The sequence below is a fragment of the Epinephelus moara genome, chromosome 5 (genome assembly GCF_006386435.1).
Source record: "Epinephelus moara isolate mb chromosome 5, YSFRI_EMoa_1.0, whole genome shotgun sequence".
In the NCBI taxonomy this organism is placed as follows: domain Eukaryota; kingdom Metazoa; phylum Chordata; class Actinopteri; order Perciformes; family Serranidae; genus Epinephelus; species Epinephelus moara.
In genome coordinates this window covers 166,776-182,696 of record NC_065510.1, presented here as the reverse complement: position 1 = coordinate 182,696, position 15,921 = coordinate 166,776, and the positions used below count along the sequence as shown (strand labels likewise).

General features: G+C 42.4%; 1 protein-coding gene across 1 annotated transcript in view; it reads left to right on the top strand.

The window, feature by feature from the left end:
* Positions 1–15,921, top strand: part of akt3b (v-akt murine thymoma viral oncogene homolog 3b) — a 32,957-nt gene continuing 17,036 nt past the window's right edge. Inside the window, exons 1-4 of the mRNA XM_050044106.1 lie at positions 1–316; positions 5,501–6,017; positions 15,577–15,702; positions 15,805–15,916. Of these exons, the coding sequence (XP_049900063.1) occupies positions 5,972–6,017; positions 15,577–15,702; positions 15,805–15,916 (284 nt within the window). The 5' untranslated portion in view covers positions 1–316; positions 5,501–5,971. The remainder of the gene's footprint in view (positions 317–5,500; positions 6,018–15,576; positions 15,703–15,804; positions 15,917–15,921) is intronic.

Genomic DNA, 15,921 nt, shown 5'->3' with positions numbered 1-15,921 from the left:
GTGACGTGCCGACTCGGAGCCGAGCGAGGTTTCCTGGCGGAGCTGCGGAGGGAGCAGGAGCCGAGCGGGTCTGTCTGTCTGTCCGTCCGTGTGTCTGTCTGCCGCCGCAGTCTCTTGTCTGTCTGGGACAGACACATAAAAAACCCTCCTCTTTTTCGGCTTCCACGGTCTGGACTCGGAATCCGCGGCTATGGATCCATCGCTGTCCTCCTCCTGTTTTCACCACTGAGGGACCGTTGGATGCTCCAGTGCCCATAGAGGAGGAGGAGGGAGGAGGAGGAGGAGGGGGGCATCCTTGTCATTCTTCGACTACCAGGTGAAATAATTACGATAATATGCTATAACGTGTTGTGGGTGGGAGTGGGGGTTGTTTGTATGGGCCGGGAGAGGAAGGAGGAAGGCAGGGAGCGGGGGTTGGGGTCGTCGTTTTGGGGGCACTGGGAGCGGGTTTGTGTCGAGCCCGGAGCGGGTGGGAGCGGAGGTTAGCATGCTAGCTAGCCGCCGTTAGCGGGCTGCCGCCGCTGCTGCTTCGTCATTCGCCGGTCTGGGAGGGATGCGGCGCCGGGATGCTGCTGCAGAAGGGAGGGGAGGGCTCGTAATGGTAACGGTACCGTCCGTCTGGCCTCGGCCCATCTCCGTGATGAACGACACCCCCAACCTCCCCGTTTCTCCCCCCTCTCCCCTCCCCTCCTCCTCCTCCTCCTCCTCTTCCTCCCCCTCCCCGGTCTCCCATCCCTTCAAAAAACACAGCGTCGCGTCTCTGTCCCGAGATGAATAAATAAAACCGGCAAACCGGAGTTGTTTCATCACAAACATGTAAATAACATCGCGGCTCCACCGCCTGCCAGCGGCTGTCAGTTAGCCCGCTATGCTAACCAGCCTTCCAGCCAGGCATCCAGCTAGCCGGCTAACATTAGCGGTAGCATCACCCCCCTCCTCCCGCTAGCATCCCTGGCTAGTTCGCATCCTCCGAGCCGAGCCATCACAGGCCAGCCTGGCTTACACAACCGTCTCCCTGACCCTGCCATTTCACACCGGGCTATTTTATTCAGCGGCTGCTCGGTACAGAAGTAACGGCGACACATTTGTTCGCCCCTCGTCCATTAAAACATAACGGAGCACGCCAAGCGGATGTTGTTATGTAACAAGATAATGACACCACACGCCCTTGAAACAAAAGCTGTTGTTTCAGTATTTGTTTGTTTGTTTGTTGTGCGGTGAAGGACTCAATCGTGGCCAATACATCAGACACATTGGTGTTGGAGGGGGGATGTTTGGTGGCACCGAGGGCCGCAGCTCTGAACCGGCTTCTGAAATATACAACGGCTGCTCCTGTCAGCCATTGTTTTTGTTGTCATTGGAGGGCTCGCATTTGTTTTCCAGCGTTGGATGTCCCCCTTGATGGTGTGCAGTGAAGGAACATGGCCAGTCTGCCCTCCACAACATCCTCAACATCTTTAAAGCTTGGTGCTGAAATGTCAAAATATGATCCACAGTCATTATAGGGAATGTGATTATTGCCAATTATGTATTAAAGTGTAGAGGGAATGCTGGCCAAGAGGAGATGATAAAATGATGTTGAGGGGAAAAGTCAGTTTAACTCAGAAAAAAATCATGTTTTATTATTAAAGTCCTTGTAAGATAGCAGCAGGAGTGGGGCATGAAGGTTATCTTATAATGGGTAACATGATATAGACCTATGATTAGAGCCCCATGGGATAAGATACAAAAGTACAAAGACAACAAAATGCAGTTTAGCATCCAACCAGACGTGCAAATAAGCAGTAAAGTGCAATGGTCATATGTCTAGTGGAAACAAATAATGAACATAACAGACAGCAATGGATTGATATTGATGCTGGATATATATACAGTAACATGCAGCAGTAGGCGTGTGATATATTACAAGAAAATCATTCATAAATCATCGGTGATACTGAACAGGAAAACATTTACCTCTAAATTCATAAAGGCGGGGCGTATTGAACAGCAGCTTTCAAACACAGAGGTATGTCAAAGTGGCGTTTGTCACTGTATCATAGGGCGGGACATTTGTGTGATTGTTTACCAAATTTTAGCAGAATCATATCCTGATGATTTGATCGTAATATGTTGTCGTTCACAGTTCTGTTGCTCATAGTAAAGATTCTGAAAAAGCTCTGTGTCAAACATGACAAATTTAGGTTTTTGGTTTACACTAGGGCTTAACATATGATGGACATTTGATCAAAATTGCAACATTGCAGGAGGCACAATGTTTGTAAAAGGTGAAATGTGTGTCAAAAAACATTTTAAATTAAATGTTGTCATGCTGCAGAGATTTTCCAGCGTACACATCACATACTACTGACTTAAAGATACAGTTAGTAACTTTTATGAAAATGACTTTGTGTCATATTTGCTGAATCTGGCACTTCATTCTGAAAGGCGTACATGAGACAGACAGACGTGAACAAATCATGTTCCTCCTCCTCCTCTTCCTCCTATTGCCTCTAATGACATAGGATGCTGGAATCCACAACGGCTCGTGGAGAACAACTGATCAGAGCCGAGGAGTCTGAAATGCAGCTGTCGCATCATTGTCAATCGTCACTTCAGTCACTGCTCATGATCTGCAGTCAAACTGTCAAACTAATCACATATGAATCAAAATTCTGTTACTGCATTGCCTATTTCTCACCATGTTGGAAACAGTGGTGCTGAAAACTGCCCTGCCCATTGTTCAGAGCAGTCATTCTCATTTCACAGCTAAACAGTACACTAAAATATGTTTCTGAAAACATTTGAGGCGAGAAATAGGCAATGCAGTAACAGAGTCTTGATTCATGTTTGACAGATCACAAGCATCGATTGACATGATTGACAGCTGCGCTAGAGACTACACGAAGGTGGCAAATTTTCTGTTTTTGTTTTGTGTATCAGTCTGTGTTCCCCCTCTAAATGCAGACAGGAGAAGCTGTTTGTGCTTTTAGACCCAGCGCAATGAACGGTTAAGTTTCACTTTCACTGCCCAGGCGTTCTGCTGCTCCGTCTGTACCCAGAGTTCACTCTGTGTTGCAAGAGTGTGGAGCGATGAATAACTGAAAATAATATTCCAAAAACACTCCTAATGAACGCTCCAGCTCCAAAAATAGAATATCGAAACGTGGCGGCAGATGTTTTAATCATGGTAGACTGTCACACATAAATGTGTGGGAAGAAGGGCTGGGTGATTAATCAGATTTTATTTTCAATTACGATTTTGGCTTCCCTTGATTTTCAAAACAAGATGATTTAGATAAAACTACTACTGTGCTCGGTCTCTCCCCCCTTAAGTCCAAACAGAAGTTTCTGCGCAAGCTATAAACAGCAGGTCATGACACATCACCCCTCTGTTTTTTAAAAAAGACTTTGTGGGTAGAACTTGTAAGGAATAGGGTTGGGTACCGAAATCCAGTGCCAACAAGGCTTCGGTTCCTAAATGACTTGTACCTACTAGACTGAATCTTAATGCAGATTTTGGTGTCTCATTTCGATGCCCCGTTGTGTACGTAGCAAGACAAGGTGCGAGTGGGGAGAGCGGACGTGTGTGTTCTGGTGATGGTGACAGTGAGGCTGTTACAGCCGCACATAGACTTTATATAAAGATGGACGACATGTCAGCTCCCCAAAAGTGAAGCCAAAACATCTCCATCGCCCCCTGGTGTCTGGCTGCAGTATAGGTCATAAAGCCCGCCCTCTCCATGTCAGTGGATGGGACACGGGCCAAACTAAAAGATCAAAGCTTTCATTTAAGGTAGTTCTTATCACCCTGCTGTCTGGACAAGTGTTTTTCTGATAAGTTTGAATTTAATTAGTTATTTAGTGCTATAAAAATGGGTGTTTTACAACATGATTGACAGCTGTGGGAGCCAATCAGTGGGCTCGCATTCAGTGGTGCTGCTCCAGGTTGGTCGGACAGGTATATGGGCGGGAAACTTGATACCGTGGAGGTAGCTACTGGGCAGACTCTGGCTCTGAATGACGCCACCAGAGCAAGATGGCAGCGGCCATATCCGTAATACTTTAGCTTAACTTCTATACAGTGAGAGAGGAGACGCGTCATCCACCTTTATATACAGTCTTCCTGACAGCAGCAGAGAGTATGAAGTCAAACATAGCAGTGCAGTGTGTGAACAGTTTAGGCTGTTTGTCAGTGAATAAATGCAACAACTCCCCAAGACCTAAGACAAGTTCTTCTTCTGTCTTGCTTGCCACCTGCTGTTTAAAGTGACCAGAGTTAGCCCCAAAGTTAGCGAGCTAAGTCAGCTTCCCATATAAATATATTTACCAACTACAGCTTTCAGAAAACATCCTTGTTTGGTACTGATCCCCTCAAAAAGTCACAACATAATCATTTTAATGTTTTTAAATATAAATTAGAATAATGACGTTAAGGTTATCATTCCCTTTAATAACACAAATCATATAGCAATAGCAATATCAGTCAAAATAATCGCAATTAGATATTTTTTGAAAATCATTCAGCCCTAGTTAAAACAAGTTTTGTTTCATGTAATGCACAACAGTGGCACTTATTAACTGCTTTGAACCTCTTTGCAGACATTTTGCATATTGTAATATACAGCAAAATCTCTGTAAATATAAGATACTGATTCAACCCATATTGCCCAGCTCTATTACGAGTGCTGCTTACGAGTGTCAGCAAAGTTTTAAAGTAAAGCTAAGATGTAGTGGTACATAGAACCTTTAACTTAAAGGAAGCAACCTGAAAGTGTCATTATTTCAGAGACAGACAGACATAAATTGGGACAAAGCTTCCAGAAAGAAGTTGGTCAGGTTAAGACTTTTCAAGCAACAGAAATATACACTTGAGATAAAATTATATTTATGTCAAGGGAAATTGTTGTGCAGGTGTTCCAATACAAAGTGGAGTGTAAAAACCCACAGAAATTGTGTACATTTGATTTTTGCGGCTTATCGATAATCTTTATTGTTTTATTTCTGCCTCATACATATACATTTGTGTATGAATATTTTGTGTCACACATACTACCCCATAGCGGCAGCAAGTTTGTGTAATGTCAAGATGCATTTTGAGGTTTTTAGCTCAATGACGGTCTGATACTACAGTGTGAGTCGAGTAGTGTGAAGTGGAAATGTAAATACATTGTCCAGTGGCCGTGTAAGCATTAAGGGATAAATGTGAGGATATTAATGTTGATTTTTGGGACAGTGGGTACCAGACTGGGATCCGAGGCCGAGTTTGGGATTTAATAGGGAGGCAAGGATGGAGTTCATGAAGAAGGGAGGGAACTAAAGAAGGAGAGGAGAGGGAGAAAGTGTGAGGAGGCAAGGAGGAAGGGTAGAAGGAGGTAAGGAGGCAGGAAGTGTGTTTAAGGCTCTGAACAATAAGTGGCAGCCTGCTGTGTTTGCTGTGTGAAGGAAACTATCCACTGACCTGCTCTGTATGTTTTTTTTTTCTGCCTTCTCTCCTTTCTCTGCCTCCGTTTCCTTCCAGGCTGACTCACCGCTGGAGCGCCTGAACACAGAAGAAGAAGAAGAAGAAGAAGTTTGAGAGAACGAGGGAGTGAGGAAAACAAATAGAGTAACAGAAGGAAGGAGGGAGGGAGAGAAAGAGGGGAGTAAAGAAAAGAATAAAGGTGTGGAAGTCTAGGAGGGGGGAGAGACAGCAGACAGCAAGAGAACGTCAGGTCGGGTCGGTGGGGCGAGAGGAGGAAAGAGGAAGTGATTGTGGGAAAGAGAGGAAGAGAAGGAGACATTACGGACTCAGTGGGGAACAAGTTAACAGATCAGAGGTGAGCGTGGGCGCAGGTAGGTTGGAGGTCGGAGGTCAAGCGGCGTTCAGACGGAAGGCTGACTGAGCTGCAGCCGAACAAACTGTCCTGCCGCCCCACCCTCCCCAACAACTGTCCCTTCACAGTCACCACACTGGGAGAACTGGGAGAACAGGTGACGAGGAGAAGCCACCATGAGCGACCAGAACGTCGTCAAGGAAGGCTGGGTCCAGAAAAGAGGTGAGGAGGGTTCATGTTTTCATCTAAAACAGCTAAGCTATGTTTTTTTGTTTTTTTCTGAATGAAGGAGCTTTCACACTGCTGCAGGGTAACTTGCCATCTCCAGTCATTCAGTGAGGGTAATGCTTAGTTTTTACTGGACGTATAAGCAATGGCTGCAAGTGTCCACATGGCCAAACTGACATCACATCATCAGACGTGGCCCGTTGCACCTGTCTGTGCACATCTGACATTTTCTAATTACATTGACAGGGAGCAAATCCGTAAATCCAAGGATAGTGAAGGCATGACCCGCCCTACTTCTACTCTGATTGGCTAGTAGAGGAGGCAAGAGGAGTGGGATTGTTAAGGGTTAGGTTAGGAATGTCAGGGTAAGCCAATCAGATGCAGAGTAAGGCAAAAGGAGTGGGATTGTCATGCCTCCGCTGTCCTAGGATTCACAAATTCGCAGGCGGGAATGTGTGGAGAACCATGCTGTAGACATGTTTTCGATGCATTGCCCCCCCACAGTTTGGAAGAACATTGGTTTGCTGTGAGGAGAAACCAAACAAGGCATAAAAGAGCTAAACTTTTCCTTGTCAGGATCCCGCTTCAGCTAGTCTCCATGCATCCATCCATGCAAAAAGCATAACCGAGCCATTAAGCAGCAGAGGGGAAGCTGTTTCGAACACAGTGATAGGGGTATGATGTGGTTGACGGCTTGCCACCCATTTGAACATGTACAGATTTTGCTCTGCTGGGCAGAGTTCACCGTGTTGAACTATCAGATAGAAGGAGGTGGGCATTGCAGAAGCAGGAAGAAGACATGATGGAGGAGCCGATAATGTTGGTGTCTGAATATGAGTTGTATAATATGGCGCTAGCGAGTTGTAAAGACAACCAGAAGAAAAAATGGGCCCAGGTAAAATTTCCACCAGACATCAGATGACTGGTAAATTGTCCAAATATGTCAAAATTTTGGGGAATGGCGCCATTTCCTTTTTTTGGGGAACGCTCTTACAGGAGGCGGCTGCTGCACAGCGGTTTGAAAGCAGCTCTAGACGTAGCTGATGATATTCTATATTTTTCTTACTGTCAGAAAATCCCATAAAAAGACAAAAAAACAAAAGTAAGTAAATACTGTGTGTCAAAGCCTGATTTATCTTCTTCCTCTGTGCCATAGAGCTGTTGTCCAGAAATGATTAAAAACACATCAATGAGCTACATTAGCACCCCCTTTCCACCAACATGGAGCTGGTTCTGTTTTGGTTCCTGAACCTAATTTTGAACCGTTAAGAGCATTTTGATTGCATTTAAACTGGTTCAGAAGCTGGAAAGGTGGTTCTAAACTGGAACCAAAATATAGCAGGTTTCCCTTGACCTGAAGTGGTGAGCTGTGACAACGTCGGTGGACAAGTCGTGGAAAAAGAGAATGGAAAAGTCAAGTGAGAAATCAGCAGTCTCATCAATAGTTGGTCCGATAACACCAAGGTTCCAAGAATCCTGAATGGAGCCAGTTCAAGAACATGCATTTTCATTTTGCGCATTAAAAAATACTGAGTGGAAATCTCTAAGTATTGCAAAAACTTTTTTACACTTGGGTGAGGGGGAAATTTATAGTATTTATAGACGGTCAATGTGCAGTGGAAACAGATTTGGTGAACAAATGATGCGCTTACGTTCCCAGATGAATGGAGGACAATGTGGTGGTGTTGCCATAACGTTTGCCACTTGTGCTGCCATTGCATAGGATACTGCAAGCTCACTTTATCGTCTCTGGATGGTTTTTAACAGCTGATGTGTGCACACAGGCCTGTTACCAGAACTCTTCCCAGAGCACACAGCTGTAATATTAGCTGTTCATATCTCTATATTTTCATAGTTCAGTGTGCTCTGTTTTTTTTTTTTTCACATCAATTGTTTTCCTTTGTTTGCCGTTTGACCAATGCTCTCTCAATTTCGTCATCTCTTTACACCCTATTATTCTGCTGTGGTTTAATGGCACCTGACTGGAAAATTGATGCCACCCTATTGCTTATCTAGATGAACCAACTCCCAATATTTGCATCACAGTTGTGAATGGAAAAGGTTGAAAATTTGGTAAAATTTGCACCACATTAGGATGGAAACCCAGCTGCTGTTGCACTTCATGACATGTTCCTTCATTACCATGAACACACACACGCTGACTTAGACCCATACACCATCCTGCTGCCACAAATACTCAATGGAGCACCAGATGTGGATTAATCTGCTGCTGAAAATAGTCCCCAACAAATACACAATTTACATACAAACATTTTAGGAGCTGAAATTGTTTATTCCACAAGGCAAAGTCTCTGAATCCTTCTACAGGGGCTCAGTATTGTCACTTTTATGAGTTTGAAGCCCAGATTTTACAAGAAAAAATTACCACACTTCATTTTATACTGATATATACATATGAATTAAAAAATCAAGGATTTGCATGGACAAACATGCTACTGGCTATTAAAGCTTCGCCTAATGATTATGTTGATTCACGACTAATCTAATGATTATTTTCTTGATTAATTGATTAGTTGTCTGGTCTATAAAATGTCAAAAATCATCAAAAATATTGATCAGTGTTTCCCAAAGACCAAGATGACATCGTCAAATGTTTTGTTTTAGGGATTAATTTAATAGTTTTTAATCATTTAATCAATTTATTGTTGCAGCTCTGCTGCTTCGCTGCAGCTGTGCTGGTAAATAAAATAAGAAAGCTTAAATAAATAGCTTAAATAAGTTTCCTGAGACGGTCCTTGAGCCCTTCCCCACAATCATCCACATCTCTTTCTCTACTAAGCTGCTTCTCCATTTCATGTATGCATTGCATCATGGGACATTAGTAATAATTATACCTTTAAACATACTTAATTTTGTAAATATATCAATGGGAACACACTTTATATACTGACTAATAGATTTACAAATGGTCGTTTCGTCGGTGAAGTATTACTTGAATCTTGGGAAGGATTAGTATGTAGTGTGAAGTTGAAACACAGCTGTTGTTTTTGAAAAGTTCTGTTCATGCTGAAATGCAAAAACAACAGGAAAACGGCTAAATCTCTTCTGCATTTTTCAGTCGTTAGTCACTCATATGGTCACTTACAATGTAATTTCATTATATCTGACCACACACTCAAGTTCTTCCCATTGAAAGCCCACCTGTTAACAAGTGTTGCTGCCAAAAGATATTGGTGAAATCACTATTTTTCAAATATAGAAGTTGTCTGAAACAAACAACAACAACAAAAATCTGGCTCATAACACCAACACCTGCCTTTTGTGATTAGCTTTACTGACATTCAAAAAGAGCAGTCGCAGAGCGCATCAGAGGTGACGGAAAGTTTTTACCAGGCTTGTGTCATTATTTTGTAAGCACTTTGTTTTCCTGGCACACTACAACACGAGACCAGTGTTCACATGAAGTCACTGTCAAAAAACACAGACCGGCCTCAGTCAGGAAAGATGTGTTTTTATACAGCTCAGTGTGGACATGGCCTAAGCCACCCTGCCAGTTTGAAGAACAGCACCTCCAAACAATGGTTGTTTACCTGCCAGACGGCGAGCAGAGCAGGCAGGCTTTGCAGAGCTGCAGCCCAGTCTGAGCTGCACTTGGCTGGTGTGTTATTTCCCACAGTGATTTTAGTGTTTGTGTGTGTGTGTGTGTGTGTGTTGGAGGTGTGTTTGTCTGGTCTGAGCTCAGGGCTTTTGGCTGGCAGGCAGGGGGAAGTTTCTCTGTGGCACTATGAGCTTACAGAGGATGACCTAACACTCTGGTTCCTTCCTCTCCGGCCCCCACAAGTCCCCGAATTGTTTATTGCACCTCTGTGTGCGCTTGTAATTCAGTCCTAACAGCCCTCTCAGAGAAACTGCCCCGAGCAGCTCTCTGGCCTGTTTAAGATCAAAACTCAGAGTTCACACGCAGTTCAGGGCGCTTTGGAAAGTGGGGTGCTGAAACTGGATTTTTGAGAAACACAAAAACGTCATAAACTTTGAATGTGGAGCAGCATTACTGTTGTTGACTGCAGAGTTTATGTTGTTGGAGACTCAGCTGTTAACCTGTTTCAGGTTTTAGAAATGATATTCTGTTCCTGTGTGACAAATGTAAAGTCTGGGGTCATGAAAGACCCCTTGATTGTGATGTACTTCCTGTTGAACAGGATGTTGGGTGGGACCAAGCACAGTAAGGAATCAATATAAACTGCAAACCAATGGGAAATCAGTCAAAGTGAAAGGCCTTTGAGTTGATAGGAGAACAAGAGGGCAGGTTACCCTGTGTTACACTTTTTTAAGTGACTTTTGGAGTGATGAGTTCAGTGACTTGCTCAAGGACATTTTAACATGTGGACAGGTGGAGGTTGGTCACGAGCCACAGACCTTATGTTTAATGGTTGACCTGTTAAACCACCACCACCCCTGTGTCTTTGGTCATGGAGCATAGAGTCATCATTTAAACAAACAAAGTTTCTGTTTACATTAAATATTTCTCACCACAACACATTGTGTGTATCATCGAGGTCTAACGCTGCCTTCACACATGCAGATACAAGGTAGTCTGCAGGCTCTTATAAATCTGTAGCTCTGCGTGTGTGTGTTGCATTGAGCATGTGATTTGCAAACCGATCCAACTGGACAGTTGTTGTCTGATGTAGCGGCCGTACTACACTGACATTTCCAATCACCTCTCTGTCAGCTCTACTAAATTTGCACTAAATTTATGCTCTTATGTCTATTTTGCAAGTGTTGGCTTGGGACGGTGGTGACGCGTCCGTTAACTCTTCTCCCGCTGACTTCTGCTCGCTAGCCAGGTCGAGGTTCTCAAATGTAAACATCACTTAACATCAAGGTGAGGATGGGCACCAGCTGAACTAGCATCCTGCTAGCCATTGTGCAGGCGTTGGAAAATAAATCTGACGACCTCCGTGATGCATCCGTTTCCAATTGGATATCAGGAAATGTAAAATCCTTTGATTCACCGAAACTTGGCTAAATCCTGAACAGCGCTGTTCAATCATGTGACTCTTTTTCTATGTGCCCTATATCTAACAGAGCAGAGGACTGTGGGAGAGAAGGGAGAGTGCGTTTATGGTGAATAAGGACTGGTGTGGTGGGAACGTCAGGTGTTGTCCCGTTCCTGCTGTGGATCATTGCCATATGCTGCTCAGAGGTGGCTGCAAAGCAGCACTGCCCATGTTCTGGACCAACGACCATTTATCCATCTTGTTTAGGTTGGGATGTGTAGACAGTTAAATCACTTCACATCCAGAAACATGGATTACCAGACCCATCCAGAGACAGGACCAAAAATCATAAGCCAACAATGTAAGACAACACAAAAAACCCCTGACTAAATTATAGTGAACATTGAACAATAGGGCTGGGCGATATGGCCCTGAAAAATATCACGATATTTTAGGGTATTTTTGCGATAAGGATATTCTTGACGATATGACAAATATATACATCTAATTTTACAGTTTACCCTCAAATATTCAGTAAAAACTGAAATGATCTCTCATTTCTTTAGTTTGTGAACAACAACAGGTTTACATTACCAAAGGTTTATGACAAAATTACTTGACGACACGGGAGAGGAGAGGGAGAGACGCTGTGCTGCTGCCAGAGGAGCCGCTGAATGAGTTCCCTCTGAGCGCTAAGAGAAGTAAAACATTCAGGACGCCACAGTTTATTCCACACTACTGAAGCTGCTCCTCTTTTTGGAACCACTGCAGAGTCACTAATAATTTCACTTTCAGACATGCTTGTTGTTGCTGTGGGTAACAGCATGACATTAACGTCAACAAGTCTAAATATTGCGAGTATCACGATATGATTTCTTCATATGATATTAGAGAATATTCCGGTATTATTGTGAACAAGCTGATATGGCACAGCCCTGGTGAACAAGTTAAAGAGCTGATGGGATCACATGTCACTGTTGTACCTTGTGTTATTACATGTGACAAATAAATGATTGATTGATTGAAAAAAAGGGAGGAAGTTGTTGAACATCCCAAAAAGAACATGTTGAATGCATTTCTTTCCTCAAAGCAGAGCCTGTTTTTTTAGGGTACAGGAATTTTTGGTTACTACTTGCACGTACACTGCAAGCTACTGTTGTAGGAACGTTACATTTTTTTGTAATGGAAAGCTTATACTTTAGCAAGCTAACTATGCTAACTGCCGGCACCTACCTGTCCGGGGCCCACTCCCCGTTGCTCTTCATCTCCATCCTCTCCTTAAGTGCTAGCAAGTGAAAGTGAATGTGAAAATATAAGCCAACCCCAGATTAACTTTAGTTTGGGAAAGAGCTTTGTCTGCATGGTGTTGTTCAGCACTGTGTCCACAATTTTTGTTTGCATTCTTTTTGGGCCCCATTGCAACACGTGATGGACCCGAACATTGTAATTCCACGGTTTAGTCACCACGTCAAATTGGCTTCAAAGCGCGGCACTTTTCTTTGCAGCTTGCTTGATTCTCTGCTCAGGACATTACTCCAGAATGTCTTTATAAAGCAAATAGTGGTTTGCTGCTATATTAATACTCTGAATGTCACATACAGAACCTTTCAGTCATTTATCAAAAAATGTCTCAATGCAAGTTGGAGCTTTTCAAACAGAAAGATTTGCTGCTCTTCTCTGAACATGTTTTTGTTTTCAACTGTTTGTTCCACAAAACAAGATCTTCTCGAGCTCTGTGAATTGTGATCCAGGCATTTTTCACAGTTATTTGACATTTTATAGACTTTTATAGTTTGTTGACATAGAAAGAAATCAGAGCTGGTAACCCTAGTTTCAAAGTTAACTTGCAGCTCCAATGATTTAGTAACACAGATGTGTCGTGAAGCTATCCTAAGCTGTTGACTTCCTCTTCCTCACCAGCTTGAAGTGGAACAGTTGTCTCACTGACTGAGATTTCTGACTTCATCCCATTTCTGTCGTTGTCGTCCTCCTCACACTGTTGTTCTGAAGCTGTGTGAGTCATCAGATGTGTGAGAATAGTGAGTAAAGTCTGATTTGCTGGATAGATGCTGAGGCGGTTGATCACTGATACAGACACACTTGTGTTCTTCGTTAGCTCTGCTGCTAATATGACTCTGCAAGATGTCAACATCTCACCACGACATATTCATGTATTCCAACATTTGTTGTAATTGTGTCACAAGTTGATGAGTTAGAACAGCAGGGAACCAACACTTCACTGCTGCTGAATGAGAACAAGAGCTGTGTTCATCCAAAGATTTCCTCTTCAGCTGGAAGTGGTTACAGATGTTTAAATGGATTTGTTAGCCGAGAAACAAAAACGCTGGTGATAATAAAGTTTAAAACGTAATGGACATTGTGTAAAATGTGTTCTGCACTTTTAAACATATTTTATTTCACAATACTCAGCAGAAAAGCAAAAAGTAGTTTAAAGTTATGATGTTCTCTACAGCAGTTGTGATTGTATTCATGTTTTCAGTCGTGACTCAGTTTGAACAGTGAGCTTTACTTTCTTGACATACGAGACACGCTGTTTGGGCCTGTGTCATGTCAGTTATATCATATCTAACCCTGTGCACTTAAAAGTTAGGTTTTAAATGTTTTAAAATGAAACAGAAGTTAGAGCATCTTTAGCTTCTGCACTATGATGTATGTATTTCCCAGTGAAACAGAATATTTGAGCAGTGTACAATTAAAATCAAATCCTTTGCATTTAATTACACTGTTATAAATTGGACAGGTTTGAATATAGCGCTACATAGAGTGACAGCGGACTGCTGGCTCCACACATATGGGGTTAGATTTGTGTCTTTACTACATGCGAGAAAATAAATGATATGAGAGAAAAAAAATGTTTGAGAGAAAAAGTTTTCACACTGATAACAAAAAATAATAATATTTGAGACTAAAAAAGTTTTGAGAGAAAGTGTTTTGTCATAGAATATAAAACAAATAATTTGAGATTTAAAAAATGAGAAAAAAAACCTCTCTCAAAAAACTTTTTTTTACTCTCAAACATTTTTTTTGCTATCAGTGTGAAAACATTTTCTCTCAAAAAATTGTTTCTCTCAAAACATTTTTCTTCTCTCTCTCAAAACCTAAGTCTTTGCTCTCGTGTCAGGATTTTGCTGCAAAAATAATGTCATGGGCGGGGCCACGTTCCTATTGGCCAGTCTCAATCGAATTGACAGCTAGGTGAGGATCGTCTTGGCAAAATACTTTATCTCAAAACTTTTTTTAGTCTCAAATATTTTTTGCTATCAGTGTGAAAACTTTTTCTCTCAAAATTTTTTTTTCTCTCAAACATTTTTTTCCCTCTCATATCATTTATTTTCTATTTCCAAATATGTTTATTGGGAAACCAGTCAGTTAACAGTGAAACTGACAATCGACAGTTACGTTTCTTTTTTTTCATATCATTTATTTTCTCGCATGTAATAAAGCCACAAATCTAACTCCATACACACACACCTTCCTCACAGTTCAATCAGGAGGAGGACGAAGAAGAGATGGCTCACCTTTTTTACTCAACTGCCTGTCAGATTTTTTACACAAACTTCAATTTAAAGAAAGGCTTCAAATTTCAGTTATAATCAAGTGATTGTTGAGCCCCCAAAATGTCTGTTTTCACTCCTTTGTGGGGTCATTGTAACTAATAATGAGAGTGATAATACTAATAATTCTAACAGTTGTGTAATAATGCAATACCGTGAAATTGATGGTTATTGTACCGTGAAAATCTCATACCCTTGCAACCCTATGCATGTCACTTTATAGTGACTGGAAACAGTTTCCATCGTCTTATAAGCTTCGTCCAGCGCTTTTTAAAAATGCGCGTCATCAAGTTTATGAGGATGTTTCTTCATTTGCTTGTGTCGTTTTTATCTGCATGAGTGTTACTAGTTTACAGTGTGTGAAGCTCTTAGGGCCACTGTAGATTTGTCAAATCATCATCACTCATAGTATATATTTACCTCATTTTTATTTTCAATTTCCGTCTATTGTGGGGGGGTTTTCTAGTGGATTGCACCAATATCAGCTCACGTGACCTGTGTCACATGACCTCTACTTGAGTTTTTAAATTGCACACCTGTTTCCAAAACATTTTATACCCTGATGAAGACTCTAGTCGAAAGGTGTTGAATCAGTAAAGGATTTGCCTTGGATGCATTGTTGGACTGCCTGCCTGTACCATGGACCAGTCATTTTTTTTTCTTTATAAAAAAACATTAAGTTCACTGCTTCAAGGAATTGTCATCAAAGTTTCTGTTGACTGAAAGTGACGTCTGTGGGTTGGACATGTCAGTCCCTGCTGATCAATTAGGGCACACCACCCGCGCAGCACGTGGAACACAGCTAACATGAACATGACATCAGACTAAATAATGTAGTGAAATGAAATGATCGGCTAATATCAGGCTAATACCAACATCACAGAGACAAGCTCCTCCACATTCATCACAGAATCAAAGTGACTCTAATGCAAAAACTCTGCTGCTTCCATCTCTAAACACGTGTGAGTGCAGCAGGGTGTAACCTGTCCGTCTCACCTTTTTTTTCCCTCCCTGCAGGTGAGTACATCAAGAACTGGCGACCGCGCTACTTTCTGCTGAAGACAGACGGCTCTTTCATCGGCTACAAGGACAAACCGCAGGACTCTGACCTGGCCTACCCGCTCAACAACTTCTCTGTAGCAAGTAAGACACACGAACAGAGGCCTTCGTCACATATTTCATACACGCAAAGAACAACAAGTATCAACGTCACTTTGAACATCCATCTCCCTGTGTGATTTCCAGAATGTCAGCTGATGAAGACGGAGCGGCCCAAGCCAAACACCTTCATCATCCGCTGTCTGCAGTGGACCACGGTCATCGAGAGGACTTTTCACGTCGACACTCCTGACGAGCGGTGAG